Source organism: Struthio camelus, chromosome 5, assembly GCF_040807025.1.
Source record: "Struthio camelus isolate bStrCam1 chromosome 5, bStrCam1.hap1, whole genome shotgun sequence".
Taxonomy (NCBI): Eukaryota; Metazoa; Chordata; class Aves; order Struthioniformes; family Struthionidae; genus Struthio; species Struthio camelus.
Window position 1 is genome coordinate 57,470,203 of NC_090946.1, and position 17,951 is coordinate 57,488,153.

Here is a 17,951-nt window from a genome sequence, read left to right on the forward strand (position 1 = left end):
GCAGATCTCTGCCAGTGCGGCCGGTGGTGCCTCCGCTGTTTCACAGGCGGTATGCAGGGCGAGGATTGCGGCCCTGTCGGTCCCCTCGGGGACCAGGTGAACTTAGTGTCTGTGCCAGGGCCAGCTTCTTTCAGCGCCACCCTGAAAAGGTCCCCGGCTCAGCAGCGCTGCGTGCTCGGCACCCAGCCGCCTCCGTCACCGTGCCATATCCTGCCTGGCGCAGGCGGCAGAGCCGGGAAAAGGGCGCTGCCGCTTGTCCTCCTGAGGAAGGAGCTGCACCGACACCTCTTTGCTCTGAGGGTCCCAGAGGCTGAGAGCAGGTCCCCGTGGGCAGCCAGCGGACCCCTCTTGTCGCAGGGGATACGGGAAGGAAGGCGAGTGGCTGATCTGTGAGCATTTGGGTTTCAGAAGCCCAGGATAAGGCTGGCAACAAAGTTTTGGGGTGGTTCAAAAAGACACAGAACTTGTGGTGACTGCTGTGCCACTCTTTGCAGTGATTTCACTTTCAGTTTTTTTCCAGGTTTGGAAAGTCACTTGAGCTCTAGGTTATGAAAGGTTTACCTCAAGGAAATTTCTGTACAGGTCTGATCATAGAAGATTAAGGATCCTCCAAGCTCAAGTCTCTAGCTTCCTCGTGCACCTCTCACACCTACCGTTCTGTTTATACCATTTCTCTTCCTGAGCCCTTGCACGTACTCCTGCACATACCCCCACGGGACCAGCGCACATCCCCTGTACTCATATGCTGAGTAGCTTCATCCTCCTGCCAGTTCCTCGCCTCTCAGCCTTCTTTCTCCATCCTTTCCCTCAGCCTCATCTCCTCCGTCTCTGCTCTGTTGCTATCCGCTCATGGGCCCAGGCACTATCAAAATGTAAAATTGGTTTACGCATACTCTGGAATGAAAGAAGGCTCATCAGTCTTTCCTTAGCAAATGGCACTGTCCCTAAGCAGTGTCCCCATCTCCTTGCTCTCATCTTCCTTCTCTCAGCCCTTTTACTACTGGAATTCCCAATGCTATCAGTCATATTTAAAGGTTAAGCTCCAAAGGGCAGAGATCAGCCCTATAAAAGCCTGACCTCGGTGGTGACTAATTTTTATGTTAAAAGGATCCGTTTTTTTCTCAGCTGTTGCGTCAGACTTGGGTGACAGTTGCTCATAGGCAGTCACATTCTCTCAGGGTGCAATATTGCAGCAGTGGCAATTGTATGTGTCACCATGTCAGTGCTTACTGGGATTGAAGTGACTCCTTTGCTCCCTCTTGCACCTTATAGCTGGGGGATAGTCCTCCTGTTCCCTCCCCTGCTGATGAAATGGCTTGCCAACATCAAGGAAGCCAGGGGATCTGGCAGAGAGATGAGATGGCCACAACTGGCTACCCCAAACCCTTCTCCCTACCTTGTCCCTCCCTGCCCTTTGTCTTGTCCCTGTTCCTCCATGACCACCACCTGATAAAGCACAGACTCTGAGCTCCCTTTGGTGAATCAGAAATCCAAGGTTTTTCCTGGGACCTCTCTTAACACAGCCAAGATCAAGAACAAAAGAGTAGTGAGTTCTCAGGGCCTCTCCATCCCCCACCAGGGCTGTGCCCTAGACACTCAGAGCTGCTCTCGGCACCGAAACATTTACATCTTTTACAGCACTCTGCTCTACTTCTCACGTTTCTCCCCAAGCAAACAGTATGGCCATTTCAGAGTGTGCCTGGGGGCAGGGCTTGGGAAAGGATTGGGGAATCACAGCTTTTGCAGGGTTGTATGGCTGTGTTTACACTGCAGGGCCATATCTCAGCTCCCCAACTAGCTACAGACCCAAGAGAAACCCCGTCCGCATTGCTAACTCTTCACTAAACAGCCTGCAATAGACCCCGAGAAGGGAGAGATGGGAATGGTTTACTAAATCCAAGGCTCCTTGAGGCAGTGAAGGTTTAATTCCTTGTGGTGTTGTAACTCCAGCCCCATCTGCTCCTGTTTGCTAGGTGTGAAACACCCCATCCCCCGTCCTTCTCCCTTCTCGCCCTGGGCTCCTCAGACTCTATTTTCTCCTTAGACCTGGTCTGGATCCTGCCTGGCACCCAGCCATCCCTCCACACTGCTTGCCTCTCAGCACCCTGCCTCCTAGCAATCCCTCTTCGCTGCATTTTGCAGCCCCTTTCCATCTCGCTCTCTCTGCCCTCTCTCGTGTGTAGCTGGGATGGAGATAGCAGACTGACAAACCTCTCTCTCAGTGGTGGCAGAGGAGTATACAGCTCCGGGTCCTCCTGGCACAAGCTGGAGCAGGGACCGCTTGGGCTGCCGTGACCACTGAAAGAAACACAAAACCACAGTGTTGCAGCTGAGTGTCTAGCATCTCAGCCTTCTTTCCCTCAGTCTCCCTGCCCCAGGTCTTTCTTACTGCTGGCAGTTTTCTGCAACCGCTCGTAATGAAGTATTGCTGTAAGAATGCCTTCTTCCCAGTCTTTCCAAAATTATCTGTGACTCCTGCCTGTTTCCAGTCTCTGGGCCTCTTCATATGTGCCCGTCCTCACTGGAGCTTGCAGCTTCTTCAGTCTAGCATCACCTGCAAGCTTTAGCCCCCTCTCTAATCCTTAATAAGTAAGGGGTATTTGTCTGGGTGTAATGCCAACTCTTGTCCTGAGTTTCACCTCTTGTCTCGTCTAGGGTATGAACTAAACCAACTAGTTTTCAGCTGTATCAGCTACCTGAACTGGCTCATACACAGTCCCTCACACTACAGTGCCAACACGAAGCAGAGGATGGGAATGGAGAATCAAGGGGGAGCGAGTGGCAGAGACAAGGCTCAGCTTGGCTTAACCACCATGGAGCCGCACCATCGATTCCTGCTGTGATATCTTAATGATTCTGTCTTTTCCTCCTCCATGGTCTGTGCCTTAATTAGCCTTTCACCCTCCTGTGGGCCAAACTGCTCTGCTTTCTTTCAAATCTTTCTTCCTTTTACTTTGCCTCTAACAGTGTCTTTCTACTGTACACTTCAAAGGCTTTGCTCACTGCATCTCCTCTGTGCTGGCATTGGCTGGTAACACCCCAAAGAAGGCCAGGTCTGCCATGAAATCTCAGTCATTAAAATAAACTTCAGGTCCTCTGGATCTGGGAAAGAAGCAGGAATCAGGGAGGAGGGGTGGGCAAGAATTTTCATCATTTCACCTCTGCGAAGAGTTATTAGTAACACAGGAAAAGCAGGGGGGAAACCGTTCCCCTCCTCCACCCACCCTCCAGAGGGGAGAGCCTGCTGAGGGCAGAGTCCTTTTATGTGCAAGTGGGAGGGAAGGAGAGTGTGAGGCCTTCAGAGAGAAACGCTTTGATCTTGACTTTGAATCTCCTGGGGTTCCCGGCTGTCCTCCACCCCTCCCACCTATGGCTGGGAGCTCAGGATATGGCTAAGAGTCTTGCTCCTCGCCCCAGTGCCATGGAACTGCACTTGGTATTTCACGATTAATTCCCTACTGTCTCAGCAGGAGCATGGTGTCTCTGGGAGCAAGGGGACAGTGCCAGCACCAAGTTCAAACCATTTCCCTCCAGTCTCACAGAGCAGGCAGGAAGGGGGAACAGAGCTAGACAAAAGCCAGAAGGGAAGAGAGCCCTGAGCAGAGGCAGAGGGTAATCAGAGATGAGACCTACTTTCAGGGCTCAGCTACCCCAGGGCAGGGGACAGGGCAAGCCTGGCTCTCCTGTCTGCTCCTAATGCATTAGACTGGCCAGTCCTGAACATCACCCTGAATATGAACTGGGTGGCAGCCGCCTTTACCACAGGGACTGGCTGTTCTGGGTCACTTTCAGGGGACAGCACTAAGATCCCCTGGTTCCACAGAGGAATGAAGGGGGAATCTGAAGCCATAGAGAGAAAAACAGTATGAGGGACCCAGGACCCAGGTGTTCTGGACAGGATGGGAAAGAGGAGGCACTGAGGGCTGCTGGGTCTTATGTAAGGGCTTTAAGGGGAATGACACCGAACTCTGAGTCAATACAGAGGAAGTGGGCAACAGGATGTAGGAGAGCCTCAGGGGCCTCCAATCTCTTGTTCAAGGTGAGATCAAATGCTCAGGCCAACTCCCCACTTCCCTTGGGGGGATGAAACTTCTGGCTGGACCTTCCCACCAAGTTTCCTAAAGTTCAGCTTAAGTTCTTCTGCCCTCTGTGCCATTCCCCTGTCCTCGGACACATGGCTGAAGTCACTCCCATTAATTCCTCTCACTCTGAGATGTATGCATTCAGCTGTCCCTGCTCTCCAGTCTTCACTTCAACACTGCAAAAACAGATTTTGCTCTTCTCATCTTCTTCCATAATTCAATCACTCCAACTCCTGTTGCTCCTGGCTGAAAATTCCCTGTAGTCTGTCACTCTCCCTCTTGGACTGAGCAGAACTGAACACGGTAGCCCATCTGCTGGCACCCAGCGTTGTCCAGGGACATGCACAAAATCAGGGTGCCTCACAGGACATCTCTGCAGTGCCCACCAATCTGTCTATCTGAGCATCCCTTTAAGAGCTGTAGCACAAGTGTGAGGCAGTGGGTTCAGAGTTGGTTTCTGGGCTGGGAATGAAAAGTGCAGACAACGTAAACACAAAACCAGGACTTCTAGCATTCAGTTAGAACAAGTTACTACAAAGATTGGGGTTGCCTCCTTGTTTTCCAGGTCTCTGTCAGGCCTAGTTGCACCAGAACCACAAAAAACCATCTGTAATGCAACTTGATCTTCCTTCCCCCTAAAACTAGTCAGCAGACTGCAGCTGACCCTGTTTCTGCTGCCATGTCAGGCAAGGGAGAAACCCAGCAGACACTTAGCACCCTCCTGGAAGCCATCAGTCCATGCTCTCAGTCCTGCCAGCCTCTCAGCAGCCCCAGCTGCCCCTGACTTCCCAGAGGGCTGAGAGTGCTCAGATTCTGACACTGTAGTGGTCTGGAGGGAGAAATATGGGGAAAACAGAAGTAGGGCACCAGCAATTGCTTTGGGGGGTTGGACATGCCAATTTAGCCCGTTCAAGTCAGCCTGTTCCAATTCCAGAGCTGGTTTTGGCAACTAGCTGGCAATCTGACCTGCCCAAATGGCATTTGGCTGTAGCAGAAGTTTCAACAACATCCTACTGCCCAATCCTATCCCAAGGTCTCCTTTGGTTCAGCCATGGACAACACTGCAGTAGACAGAGGACTCTGACTTGCTCCACTCCTGGAGGTCCCACAGATGGGAGTGGAGGTGGGACTGGGGAGTTTTCCTGCTGGGGGGAATAACTGAGTGCTTGAATGGTGTCCCCATGTCTGGCCCTGTCAGGATTGTCACATTCCAGTAACACAGCCTCGCTGCATGCAGGAACCCAGCACCATGTCCTGGGGACACCCATCCTCGCTGCTTTCAAACCAACGAGAATTATTGTCTACTGAACATGGGGAAGGCTCGGTGGCCAATCTTAGAGCAGTTAAACATCCAGTGTAGCTGAGAACACAAGTGCCTTGAGATCCACATGTGGCTAGATGTCTCTGCACCTTTGCTCTGGGACTTGTCTGAGAGAGGGTAGGCTGCAGCAGGCAGGGTAAAGCACAACAGAAAGAAAGCTTCTGGCAACCAGAGCTAAACTGCAGAGGTCTCCATGACCTGCCGTCCTGCTGAAACATCCTGCGCCAAATCAGGGACCTGGGAGCACTCTGGTTTCCCACTGAAGTCCTCTAAGGAACAGAAAAATGCTAACTACTTGTTTATGTGCTGGAAGCCTGTGTGTGCAGTGATCTGCATAACAGAACTGCTCAGGCTGTCTCTTTGTGTGTTTTCCAGCTCCTATGTTAATCACTGACCCTGCTGACTCTGGCATTTACCAGTGTCTCACTGCCCTGTGAGCACTACTTTGCATTTGCAACCAAAGAAGTTAAAAGGATGAAGGATGAGAAGGGGAACTCAGCAGCTGTGGATATGAACACCAGCCTGCCAGGGAAAAGAATCAGGACTGGCCAGCTTGTTAGCGAGAGTGGAGCTGGCTTTGGAGATATGGAGATTACCTGATGGGGAATAAAGCTCACCAGACAACTGTTTAGGTCTCTCTTCCTTGCATTTTAGCTTTTCTGTGTCTAAGAAGAGTGATCTCAATGAATGCTGAATCCCAGGGTTCAGTGTCAGCTTTGGTGACGGCTGCTAACTCAAGCTGGGGGGACTCACAAGTAGCTGAGAATGGGGCCAGTCCACAGCTTGCAGGGAGCCCGTTCCTCCTGTCAGACTTCTCATCCTTCCTCCCCCTGCACTCCTGCACTAAGATGTGAGACAAGAGGAGTGGGAAAAATGCTTTGGGGTATGTGTTTTTGCAGGAGGTAGAAAGTACCTCAATGAAGGTGAGCCTTGATTTATTCAGCGATTCTTTGTCCCACACTGAAGCGTAGGGCAGGGCAGCTGGGTTCATTCAGCCCCAGCTGAAGAGGGATCTGGGCACATTTCCCTTGTTTGAAAGGCCCTTACTTTGTTTTCTTCCCAAATGGCACAAGAATCACCTAACTGGTTATCTCCTCTGTCCTCTTATTGCCAAACATTACAGCAGAAGGAATGGCCAAAGTGAGGTTCCCTGCAGGTAGCTGCACAGGGGAAGGAAGCCCTTGGCATGTTTGACATTCCTGCATCAGGAATTATTTCATGCCCCTCGCTGTGTCACATCCCACATTCACGCCTGGGTTTGGGCATCTCGAGGGATGGGGGTTTGTGCTGTGGCCTGGGCTGTCCCCAGAGAGTAGGCTGGGGAAAGGAAACCAGAGGCTGCCTGCAGCTGGGGCTGCACAAAATGGGTGCAGGACAAGAAGCGCTCAAGCCAGCTGGCGGACAGCCTGCCTCTTCCCTGTTGTCCAAGCAGTAAAACACGCTGAGCCCTCACACCCAAGAACAGACCAGCTCCACAGGGACCTCTTTGGAGGTGGTGTAGAGCTCGCTCTGAAGAAAAAGTGCTTCTAAATCCAAACAGGTGGTGAAACTCCTGAACTGTCCCAGCCCTGGGGCCTGGACGCTGGCTGTATCGGTGACCAGCCCACCCAGAGGAGACCGGAAATCCCTGGTGGCTGCGACCGGCAGGCTGCTGAATTGCCATACCATTCATTCCTCCGCGCTCCTTCCTTCCCGGCAAATCCCAGGGCGACAGCAGGAGAGGCACGTGAGAGCTAGTGGTGCTCCAGCTTGGGCTTCAAAGAGCAGCGGGAGGCCCCAGGATTCGGAGGGTAGCCAAGGCTTTGGGACAGGCATAGGTTTAGATGCAGAAAGAGGGAAAGTTTTGCAAGAGGAAGGTCCTGGAGGAAGTTCTGGAGGCTCTGGGCTTGTAGGGTGCGGTTGGTTTTAGCGGCTTAGCGATGTCGGAGCGAAATATCTGCTGCGTGCTCTGTTTGCACAACCTCATGTGAGGCCCGAGGGACGGGATGGAGCTATTGTGTGAGCAGGAACCAAGGAGGGGGATTTCAGGTCCAGAGATTAGGCTGAGGAGGGAAGGGGCAGAGACAGCAGGGGTGGCTCCAGGGAGGAAGGCTGCCCCACAGAGACAGGGCCGGGAGAGGGGCTGCTCCAGGCACGGGCAGGCCAGCTGGCGTGAGTCCCGGTCAGGAGGCTGCCATCGTTGGGGTGCCTCGCGGCGCTAGATAGGATACGACGCGCATGAACGAGACGGGGTTTGCAAGGCAGCCCAGCTGCGCTTCATCAGCCGCACCAGCCCTCTGGGAGCCGGCGGCGCTACCCGGCCCGGGGCAGGACGGGCACTGCCTGGGGAGGGCAGCGTGACAGGGTGAATGTCCAGCAGGGAGGAGCTGCGGAGCAGGAGCCGTGCCGGGTGGGAGCCAGCGGGAGGGCGGAGGCGCCTGCCGAGGCCGGGTGGCTTTCTGAGGCAGTGCCTGCGTGCCCAGGCGCGTGGGCCGCGCGCCCCACCGCCCCCATGGCCGCAGAGGTGGCAGCCCAGGCCCGGCGCGTGCGGGGCGCCGGCCTGCCTCTGCCCTGGGGGGCGCAAGGGGTGCCCCACGCTGAGCCACAGCCCCGGCAGGGGTGGCCCGCTGTGGCCGTCTGCCACCTGGGGCCCCGCCTGTGGGGCTGGGCCGTGGGCATCGCCAAGGTGCCGTGGGGCCAGGTGGGGCGTGCTGTGGGGTGTCAAGGTGCTGTGGGGCAGGGGTGGTGGGGTGGGTGCTGTGGGACGGCAGGGTGCTGAGGGCTGGTGGGTGCTGTGAGGTGTCAAGGTGATGTGGGGCAGGGGTGGTGGGGTGGGTGCTGTGGGGCGGCAGGGTGCTGTGGGGTGTCGAGCTACTGTGGGGCAGGGGTGGCAGGTGCTGTGGGTTGGTAGGTGCCATGGGGTGGCACGAAGCTGTGGGGCGGTGTTGTGGGTGCTGTGGAGTGGCAGGATACAGTGGGGCAGAGATGGCAGGGTGCTATGGGCTTGAGGCATTGGTGCTGTGTGGTGAGGATGCTGGGTGCTGTGGGGTGGCAGGGTGCTGTGGAGCAGGGCCAACAGTGTGCCCTGGGCTGGGGCTAGTGGGGTGCCATGGGGCAGCAGGGTGCTCTGGGCTGGGGCTGGCAGGGTGCTGTGGGGCAGGGGTGCTGTGGGGCGGCAGGATGCTGTGGGCTAGCAGGGCACTGCAGGGCAGCAGGGTGCTGTGAGGCCGCGGTGTGCCATGGGGCAGAGGGTGCTGTGGGGTGGCAGGGTGCTGCGAGGTGGCATGGCACTGTGGGGCACAGGGCACTGCGGGGTGGCATGGCGCTGCGGGGTGCAGGGTGCTCTGGGGTGGGGCGGCAGGGTGCCCTGGGGCAGCAGGGTGCTGCAGGGTGCAGGGCACGGTGGGGCAGCAGGGCGCCATGGGGCAGAGGGTGCTGCAGTGCGGCAGGGTGCTGCGGGGCGCAGGATGCTGCGAGGTGCAGGGCACCGTGGGGCAGCAGGGCACTGTAGGGCGGCAGGGTGCCGTGGGGCGCGGGGCGCCGTGGGGCGCTGCGGGCGGGCGGGCGGGCGGGCGGGGGCGGCGCGGGCCCTTTAAGCGGCGCGGGCCGGGACAATGGCCATTATCACTTTAGCTTTGGAAGTGACCCCCGACCCGCTGGCTTTCATGTGGGCCGGGGCACGCGGGGATGGCCCGCTTCCTGCGGGGGAGGGGAGGGGAGGGGAGCGGCGAGGGGCGGCCCTGCACGCGGCCGCCCGCTCCCGAGGGGTCACTCCGGGCCTGACACCGGGCCGCGGCGGCGGCGGCGGCCGCGGCGGGGCCGCTCCGCTTCCTGCCGCCGCCCTTAAATGTGCGGCGGGGTCGAGGGCGCGGGCAGGGCGCGACCCGGCGAGCCAGGTGAGTGCGGCCCGGCCCGGGCTGCCCCGTCCGCCGGGCAGCCGAGCAGGGCGCCGTCGGGGCCGGCATCCTCCCCTCCCTCCCTTCTCCTCTCGGTCGCCCCGAAGGCTGCCGCGGGCCCGGCCCCGCTGCGGAGCGACACCTTCCCCGGTGCAGGGGCTGCCCGCACCGGGCGGAGCAGCCCTGCCCCGGGTGGGTCCGGCCCGCCTGGCCCGGGAAGGCGGCTGACGGCCGGTGCTGAGGTGCAGCCCCCCTGACCCGGCGGGTGGGTGCCTCGCTGGCTGCTCGGTGCCTTGCCGGTGTGGGGGCTCCTGAAGCACCTGGTGACCTTTTTTTCCCCCGTGCCTGTTCGTTCCTTTGTCCCCCTAGACGACAGGAACAGCTTCAGGTGCTTTAACCTGGGTCTCGATGAGTGCTAAAGACTCTTCTCTGTCCCACCTGAGCTAAGGCTGCTGCAAAAAGCTCAAGGTACCCTCGCTGCTGAGAGCTGTGTGAAGCTGGCTCCCATCTGTTTGAGACTGCCATGAGCGGCAGGGGCAGCGGAGGTGTTTATGGGTGTGTTAAACGAATGGGGCTGTTCGCATTTCTTAAGGCTGTTGTCAGGTGCCACTTACACTCAAAGCAGCAAATTCCCCTTCCAACCAGACAAGTTTTAAATGAGACTGAACTGTATTGGTTTGGCCTTGGCTAATGCAAGTCATCTGTTCTTGTGTTTCCATACAAGTGTTAGCCTGTTTCTAGGCTTCTGTAGAGATGCAGATAGTAGTTTATTGGAGCAGACTTTTTGCTACTTGGCCCATTAGTGCTGTTCACCACCTAAAATCCCAAGAGAGCTCTAGTGTGGTGGTATTTCCAGTGTAGACAGTTCCTTGAGATTCCCTTTTTTGTGCTTCCCTTGTGCAGCTGTGGTGGTTCAAATGTCTTCCTTTCAAACCAAAGCCTTTATGCTGGTGGTTGCTTGAGAGCCTCACAGCTGGGGGCTCAGAAACAAGAAATCTCTAGCCTAGCTGAGCGTACAGTAGCACAGATACTCTTGCTCCTGTTACTCCCTCCAGAGTAGCAAAACTGTTCCTGCAAGGGCTTTGGGATGGGCTGCAGAGACTATCTGCCCTTTGCCTAGTACAGGGGGCTGAAGTTTCTTGGATTCCTTCTGGCTGGGGAGTTTTCTGGGCTGGCTTGGGGAACTTGCACTACTGGATGCCACCAGCCCATCAGTTTAGGTGAGGAAATGTGATCTGCAAGTGCTTGCTTATCTGCTACAATGCAAAAGTGGCCAGGTTAGCTAAAATCACCTTTATCAGTGGTGAAAAGCTCACTTGGTTGCCTTGGTGCTCGGGCAGTCTAGGGAGCACTTGCCTATCGTGTTCAGCTGGCTCTGCTAGGGGTGTGCAGAGAAAATGCTTGCTTCAGAGGGTTGTCTATATTAGAGCTACTAGGTTTGATTGGGTGATGAACCAAGCTCCTAGCTTAGCAGTATCTGACTTAACTGTCTTCTAGTGCTTTTGGCATACCTGGGCCCCTCTCCAAACACTCGAGAGAAATTGCTGGGGTAGCATGAATTGAAGGTTTTGCTTTAGGATTGTCTTAGAGATCCTGTTGCTCAGGCTCTGGGCAATAGGAGCTGGTAATGGCATTGAGCGTGTAGGGTTACTGCTGAAGAAAGGTATGTGCATCCAGCTCTTCCTTTCTGCTCTTCTCCCCCCCCCCCCCCCCATATAAGGGTATGGGAAATGCCCATCAGGCCATAAAGACCAAGTATGTTCCTGATGCCCCTTGGCCTGTGTCATCCCCTCACCCCTTCCAAGGGAGCACCTTGTATTGCCTTTTCCTTGCCTTTGTGGTAGGGGCAACATGCTCGGCCTGGCTGCGTGGGTTGAAAGGGGAGGCTGCCACAGCGGTGGGATGTCGCAAGCCCTGAAAGGGTTTGGCAGGCCATGGAGTTTGAGGACTTGAGCTCTGCCTGTACTTGCAGCTCTCTTCCTAGCTTTATGCACTGAAGGATCCTCTTGTTTCTGCTCCTCAAGCACACATTGTTCACCGTGGGCTTAATCAAAATGTTGCTCTGCAGAGTAAGTGTCTATGAACTTCCAGGAGAACAAAAAACACCTGGCCCCAAGTGACAACTACAAACTCACTTGGACCAGAACAATAGGACAAATCTCTCTCTGCTTCACAGCTTTGGCTCTTCTGTATTGTTTCTCTGATACCTGATGTACCACAGATGTGAGAACAGCTGTAAGAGAAGGCCCTGACTTCTGCACACCACCCTAAAGGAGACCATGGAGGAACTTGAAATAGGGGAAGGGAATTGATTTAGTGACTAGCTGTGGACCGATTAAAGACAAGGGTCAGTAATAGCTCAGAGGTCTCCTTGCGGTGAAGTAGCCGGGATGCAGCAGTGTGATTATTTAGCACCTTGTTTTATTTGATGTTTGGTCACAGCTGGGGATTGTAGATTTTAGAGCAGTGGTAACATGATCTACAGTAGGGCCCAGGACTGAAAGTCGGGAAAGCTCAGGCAGGACCTTTGTTTTACTTTAGAACTGTTGCTTTTCCTGCCTAGTGCTGCTGTTTCCCCATCTCCTTGCACAGTTGTGGGTGTACAACGATACCCATGAAGTGTTGTGAAAAGGTGGGTCTTCAGCAGGGGTATGAATAAGGTAGCCTAATTACAAAGTGACCTGCATGTTGGGGATGGCACATGAAGAGGCAGGGCTATCCATTAGCAGAAAACGGACTAGAAAGGACTGCCCTGCTGAGTGAAGTGATGGTTGCTGTGAGCAGGGCTGATGGGAATGGGAGAGGCTGGGCTGGCAGGGGTGAGGAGCCTGACCTATTGTGGTGAAAAGTGCTGAAGATACACTGATGGAGCTGATCCATTGGGTAAGGAGCTCCTCGAGTGATTGAGGCGGAGATGTGTGGGTGTTGGGACCAAAGTCGACAAAGGGGGGATGTAGGCTTGGCCCTTCAGGTTGTCTAAGTGGGACTTGGCCTGCAGGAGGAGGAGGGAGGACAGCGTTGGGATGGGGAAGGAAAGGAGCTCCATGCAGCTTCTGAACTACCCACCCAGTGCACACACATGTGCTCCCTCTGCACTGATGGGTTGTCTGGGAGTGAGTTTCAGCTGGGGCCTGTCAAGGCTTCTTTGCCTCTGCCACTGACAGTGCTTTTGGGGGCAGCCTCCTCTTGCCCCTTCTCCCTGGCTGGTGGTTGTCTCTGCTGAGCAGCAAGTGACACCTAGTGTCAGTTCAGGTAACAGTAACACTTGGGTTGGTTTGGGCTGTTCATCCCATCTCTGATTTTCTGTAACAGTTGTCGTAGATGCACACAGTGGTTGTAGCTGCAAAAATGCCTCTGTGCCCTGCTTTGAAGAAGGGAGAAAGCTCCTTGCTCCTTTTTCTATTGGACTTTCCGCCTTGAAGTCAGCTTCCTCCATGCCCTGAGCAGTCCTGCATGGTGTTGCTGTCACAGATGGCTTACTACAGAAGTGACAAACGCTTCCTTTCCAGGCCCTGTTCTCTGCTGGCTCTGGGTGCTGGCAGAGAGGTGGTAAAAATGTAAGGGACAGAGCCCCTACTTGTGGGAGAGCCAAGTGCAGGGGTGAGGCTGAGCACAAAGCCAGGTGTGCAGGAGGTAGAGGGTGGGCTTGCTTGCTCCTTCATTCCAGACAAGTGTCTCTGGAGGCTGTGTGCTGTGCATTCTGCCCACAGGAGGTCACTGGAGAGCAGGTCGAGCTGGTGTCCCTGTGCCAGATCTGCCTGCAGGGACTTGGGCTTCTCCCTGTATCCTGGGAATGAGGGAGAGTGGAGGCCCTTTTCCCCCCTCCTGCCTCACCCAGCCTTCCTGGCCCTTCAGAAGGAGCTGGACCTGGAGGCCTGGCCTCTGGTAGTCTGGAGCGTGCACTGTCTTGGCCTCCGATGACTCTTCTTTTTGCCTTTCCTCAGGATGATCCAGCGGCACCAGCTGGTGCAGTCTGTGCTGCAGGAGCTTCAGGAAGCCACTGAATGCTTTGGTCTGGAGGGCCTCACCAGTGCTGTGTTGGAGGCTGAGAGGACCCTGTCGTCTTTCTCCCTGCCTGGCTATTGCGGGAGACAGTTCCAAGAGGAGCTGGAAGTTGACCGTGTAGCTAGGAGCCTCTATCCTGAGGATGCCCCAAGCAACATGCTGCCTCTGGTTTGCAAAGGAGAGGGGAACCGCCTCTTTGAGGCAGCCAGTGTGCTGCTCTGGGGCAATACCAGCCTGAGCCTGGAGCTGCAGGTGCGTACAGTTGTGGAGATGCTGCTACACAAGCAGTATTACTTGAATGGCATGATTGACTCCAAAGTGATGCTGCAGGCTGCCCGCTACTCCCTCTGCACTGAGGAATCTCCAGAGATGACTAGCCTCCCCATGGCTATCCTGGAGGCTATCTTCGATGCCGACATCAAGGCTACTTGTTTTCCTGGCACCTTTGCCAACATGTGGCACGTCTATGCTCTTGCCTCGGTACTGCAGTGTAACATCTACTCCATCTACCCCATGAGCAACTTGAAGATACGGCCATACTTCAACCGGCTCATCCGGCCCAGGAAGTGTGGCCCACGAACCTCCACGCTCCACATCATGTGGTCAGGGCAGCAGCTCTCCAGGCAGGTCTTCAAAGCACAGTACTTTGTGGCTGTGGTTGGCCTGGAGGAGCTAGAACCCACTACACCTTTGCCAGAGCCTCCTGTCCAGCCCATGAAGACCCTGGAGCTGCTGAACAGTGACCCCCAACTGACCTACTCCAACCTGCGTGACAGGTACAGCATTACCAAGAGCACCTTCTACCGCTGGAAGCGCCAGTCTCGTGAACACCGCCAAAAAGCTGCTGCCAGATTTGCAGCCAAACACTTCCTTCAGTCTTGCTTTCAAGAGGGCAATATAATCCCCCTCCAGCACTTTCGACAAATGTTTCCAGAAATCTCCCGATCCACCTACTATGCCTGGAAGCATGAGATGCAGAGCATGGTCAATGGTGATGCCTCTGCCCTGGCTGAGGCCCAGGGGTTGCAGGAGCTTCACAGGGATGGCCCAAAAAAGGCTGATGTGGATGAGCCAGCAAATTCAGGCAGAAGCTTAAGATCTCAGAGTCCTTCTCTAGACCCCATTCAAGCAGGGATCTTCATGCAAGGAGCTAAATCCTACCTGGAGAAATGTATTTCCATGAACACTCTGGTGCCTTACAGGTGCTTCAAGCGCAGCTTCCCTGGCATCTCCAGGTCCACTTACTACAACTGGAGAAGAAAAGCAATCAAGGAGAACCCCAACTTCAAACCCCCCCAGTCTCCCTTGGATAACCAGAAACCTCTAGTGATAGGAAAGCCATTCCTGCAAATGAAGCCAAGAGGCTTACCTGTTAGGAAGAGGCTGAATGGACACCGGCCAGCGCCCAGGAGTCTCCTGCAGCTCAAACCCTCCCTGTGCTGGAGAAAGCAGCTGCGAGATATGGCCAAGAGGCAAGTCCAGCAATGGCGGCTGCCATTCTGCAAGTTCCGCCTGCGCTACCCAGCTCTCTCCTCCACAGCCTACTGGTTTTGGAAGGGCAGCAGCCGGGCCCTCAACCAGCATCGCTTGCCCTGGACCAGTTCCTGCCAGCCGTTGAACCAGGTTACTTCCCTGGCACCTCAGAGAGCTGAGGCAAGCCTCAAGCCCCAATTCCCAGTGGAGATGGCTACCAAGCGTCTGCACAAGCTAGCACCAGCCACTCCATACAATGCCACTGTTTCAGGCTATGCCATGTCAGAGAGAGCCAACAGTCGGATGTTTGTGATGGATGTGATTGCCACTGCCCAGTTCAAGGCACAAGCCAAGCTGTTCCTGCAGCAGCGCTTTGAATCGAAGACCTTCCCCACCTACAAAGAATTCAGTGCCCGCTTCCCCCTCACAGCCCGCTCCACCTACTACATGTGGAAGCGTGCCCTGCACGATGGGCTGACTCTCGTGGATGCGTGAGCACTGCTTGCCAGCTGGCTCAGCCACAGCTTCTCTGCTGACGTGTCCTTTGGCTCTCTGGTGGGGTGTCTGGGTCATAGCCCAGTTCTAGCTTTTGTTCCTGTTTGGTTTGGTTTTTTTTGTTCCTAGTCTCTGGTTTTCTTTTCTGTGTGGCTCGATCAGGTATGGGAGCATCTGCACAGTGCCCATTCCCAGAGATGGGAGGAGTGGAAGGAAGGCACTGGTCTGTCTGAGCTGCCCCAAAGGAGAGGGGCAGAGTGGTCTTGTCCTCTCCTGGTGCTCAGAGGGTGAGCAGGAGAGACAGTCCTGCGTAAGTGTCACAGGATGCTGTCAGGCTCTAGTCTGTAGTTGAGGCAGAGGACTTGAAGGCCTCTCTGCCTTGGGGGTGTGCTTGAGTGAGTAATATGGATATGCAGAACCAAGCATGGAGGTGCCCAGCCTCCCTTCAGCAAGCACAGTAGTGTTGATTAAACTGTGGGTGAGGAGAGATCTCGAGGAGGGCCCAGCTTTAGGGGAGCAGTATCTTTAATCTGCTTGTACTCCTCCTAGCTAATGAGAGAATAAAGGCTTAACTTAGGGTCAGCACTGATGTCAGCTTGGTTTTCTGGATTTTAGCACCTGCCTCTGGTTGCCCTGATCTTCCCCAGAGGGACCAGAGGCTGGCAGAGGAGGGGATTTGTTCTGTAGTCTGCTGGGAGCACATTAGGTTCCCTTGATAAGCTGGGAACTGGTGTCCTTTGTAGGCACTGGAGAAACTGTACCTGATCCTTCTGCTCTTGCAGCAGTAACCTTCATGTGACCCTTAACTCTCTCACAGCTGGCATCAGCCTTATTTCATTTGGCTCCCTTCTCGCCTGGGAGAAGGTGTCAGCCTGCTGTGGGATAGAGAGACCAAAGCTTGTGGGTACAGAGTCCCTGCTTTCCCTGAGCCATACCACAAGCTGAATGCGATGTGGGTGTCTCCTTGCAGCAAGCCTATGGCAAACATGGATGAATACATCTGACTTGTAAGAATTTAAAGCAATAAAGACTCTTCCACTCCTAGTACTGTGTGGTGTCTGTCTTGCATGCATGCTTTTTGGGCAAGGTTTTGTTCCCCTCTCCCTATCTCTTTTTTTAAAACTGGCCTATGGGCAAAGTGACACACTATGAGCAGAGAGGGCCTGTGCACACCTTAGGCCGTGCTACTGTGAGGGTCCTTTCCTGCCTACTCAGACTGGCAAGACCACAGGGCATCTGCTTGCCAAAGGCTACCTCCAGGAAAGGCAGGACTGGGGATGACAACTGCCTGGATTGCTTCTCCAGTTGCTGCCTGTTGCCCCTGGGCTGCAGGGCCTTACTGGGCTCTGCCAGAGCTAACGGTCAGCCCAGCGCACAGTGCGCGTGTCTCTGTGCAGGGGTCTCCTGCAGAGAGCAGATGAGTTTAGCTCTCAACTGCTGTGTGCTACTGTGGGCCTAACACAAGAATGGGAGGAAGCTGCTGACTGCTTGTGGGGTGAGGATGTGATGGGGCAGAGGCATGGAGTGCTACACCATGCTCTGGAGGCCTGGCAGGGTCTGTGCTGCCCACTGAGAGGCCAGGAGCTGTGTCACAGGTCAGAGGTGTGGCTGGATGCAGCTCTGTGCTGTAGCGGCAGTGCTTGTGGTTGCGAGGGTGTAGTGTGTGGCTCCAGCACCCTCCTCTGTCAGGCCTCTCGCAGCCTGCTGCAGCCCTGAAATAGCCTAGCTTTACCCAGTAGCCTTGTAGGCAGAGGGGACCTATGGTAGAAAGCCCCTCCAAGCTCTCTTCTGCATCAACTTGCAAGAGAAATAGGTGCTCAGGGTACTCCTGGGGCCTGAGCTATGTGATGGAGCGGTTAGGCATCTCTTAAGAAAGCATTTAGCTACTTGTCACTGGTGGCAGTGGGCTACTCTGTTGGCACTGGGATTGGAAGCGATGCCAAGCTCTCACTGCCACCAATCCCCCCTCTGAAAATCCACAGTGGGGAAAGAGACCTGTAGTCCAGTAGGGGAGAGCAGCCAGGTACTGGGTGCACCATCCCAGAAGGATGGGAGCGAGGGTGAGGGAAGGAGCCAGCTGTGCACCCCCAGCACACCCGGGGAACTGCCTCCCCGGGTGAGCCATGGGTACCTGCCTGGGAAGGCACGGGGGACTTGGCGGCGGGGAGCCCTGCTCCTGCAGAAAGCTCTGCCTGCTGGCTCTGTGTGTCGGGGAGTAATTGGAGTAATTAGCTCCTAGTGACTTCTCACCAGTGAATTCCTCCAAGGGAGTAAGCTGGTAATTATGCCAGAATGATTATCCATGCCTGTAAACTGCTGGGGGCTGGGAGATCAGCTGTTTCCCGCTGCAGCTGTGAAACCTGACGTGAAACCTGTGGCGTGGTGATCTCCCCCTGTTGAGCCAAGAGCGAAGAGGGTGGGTTTGCTAACCCTCCAGTACTAACCCAGGCCCAGCTCAGGCACCCCAGGGTCTGGGGTGGTTGGTCCTTGGGCTCAGCGCCCATCCGTGCAGGGGAGCTGCACCAGGGGGAGACCCTATGTGGGGTGGGGGTACCGGCCAAGTCTCTCCTGAGTGCTGGGGATCCTGCTGCCCCTGTGGCAGGCCTGGATGGCACATCAGGTGGAAATCACACTCATCCCCCTCAGGAATTCACATGCACCCATACGCTTGTCTGCCCCGGTGTCCTGCTGGTGGGTGGG

The 17,951-nt window shown here is 55.5% G+C and overlaps 1 protein-coding gene across 1 annotated transcript; it reads left to right on the forward strand.

The window, feature by feature from the left end:
• The first annotated feature begins 9,106 nt into the window (after positions 1-9,106).
• Positions 9,107-16,297, forward strand: VRTN (vertebrae development associated). Its single transcript, XM_068946544.1, has 2 exons — positions 9,107-9,278; positions 13,223-16,297. Exon 2 carries the CDS (start codon positions 13,224-13,226, stop codon positions 15,249-15,251), a length of 2,028 nt encoding a protein of 675 aa, XP_068802645.1. The 5' UTR covers positions 9,107-9,278; position 13,223; the 3' UTR covers positions 15,252-16,297.
• The last annotated feature ends 1,654 nt before the right edge of the window (positions 16,298-17,951 follow it).

Coding starts and splice junctions, on each gene's coding strand:
- VRTN (XM_068946544.1), top strand. CDS start 13,224: ATGATCCAGCGGCACCAGCTGGTGCAGTCTGTGCTGCAGGAGCTTCAG.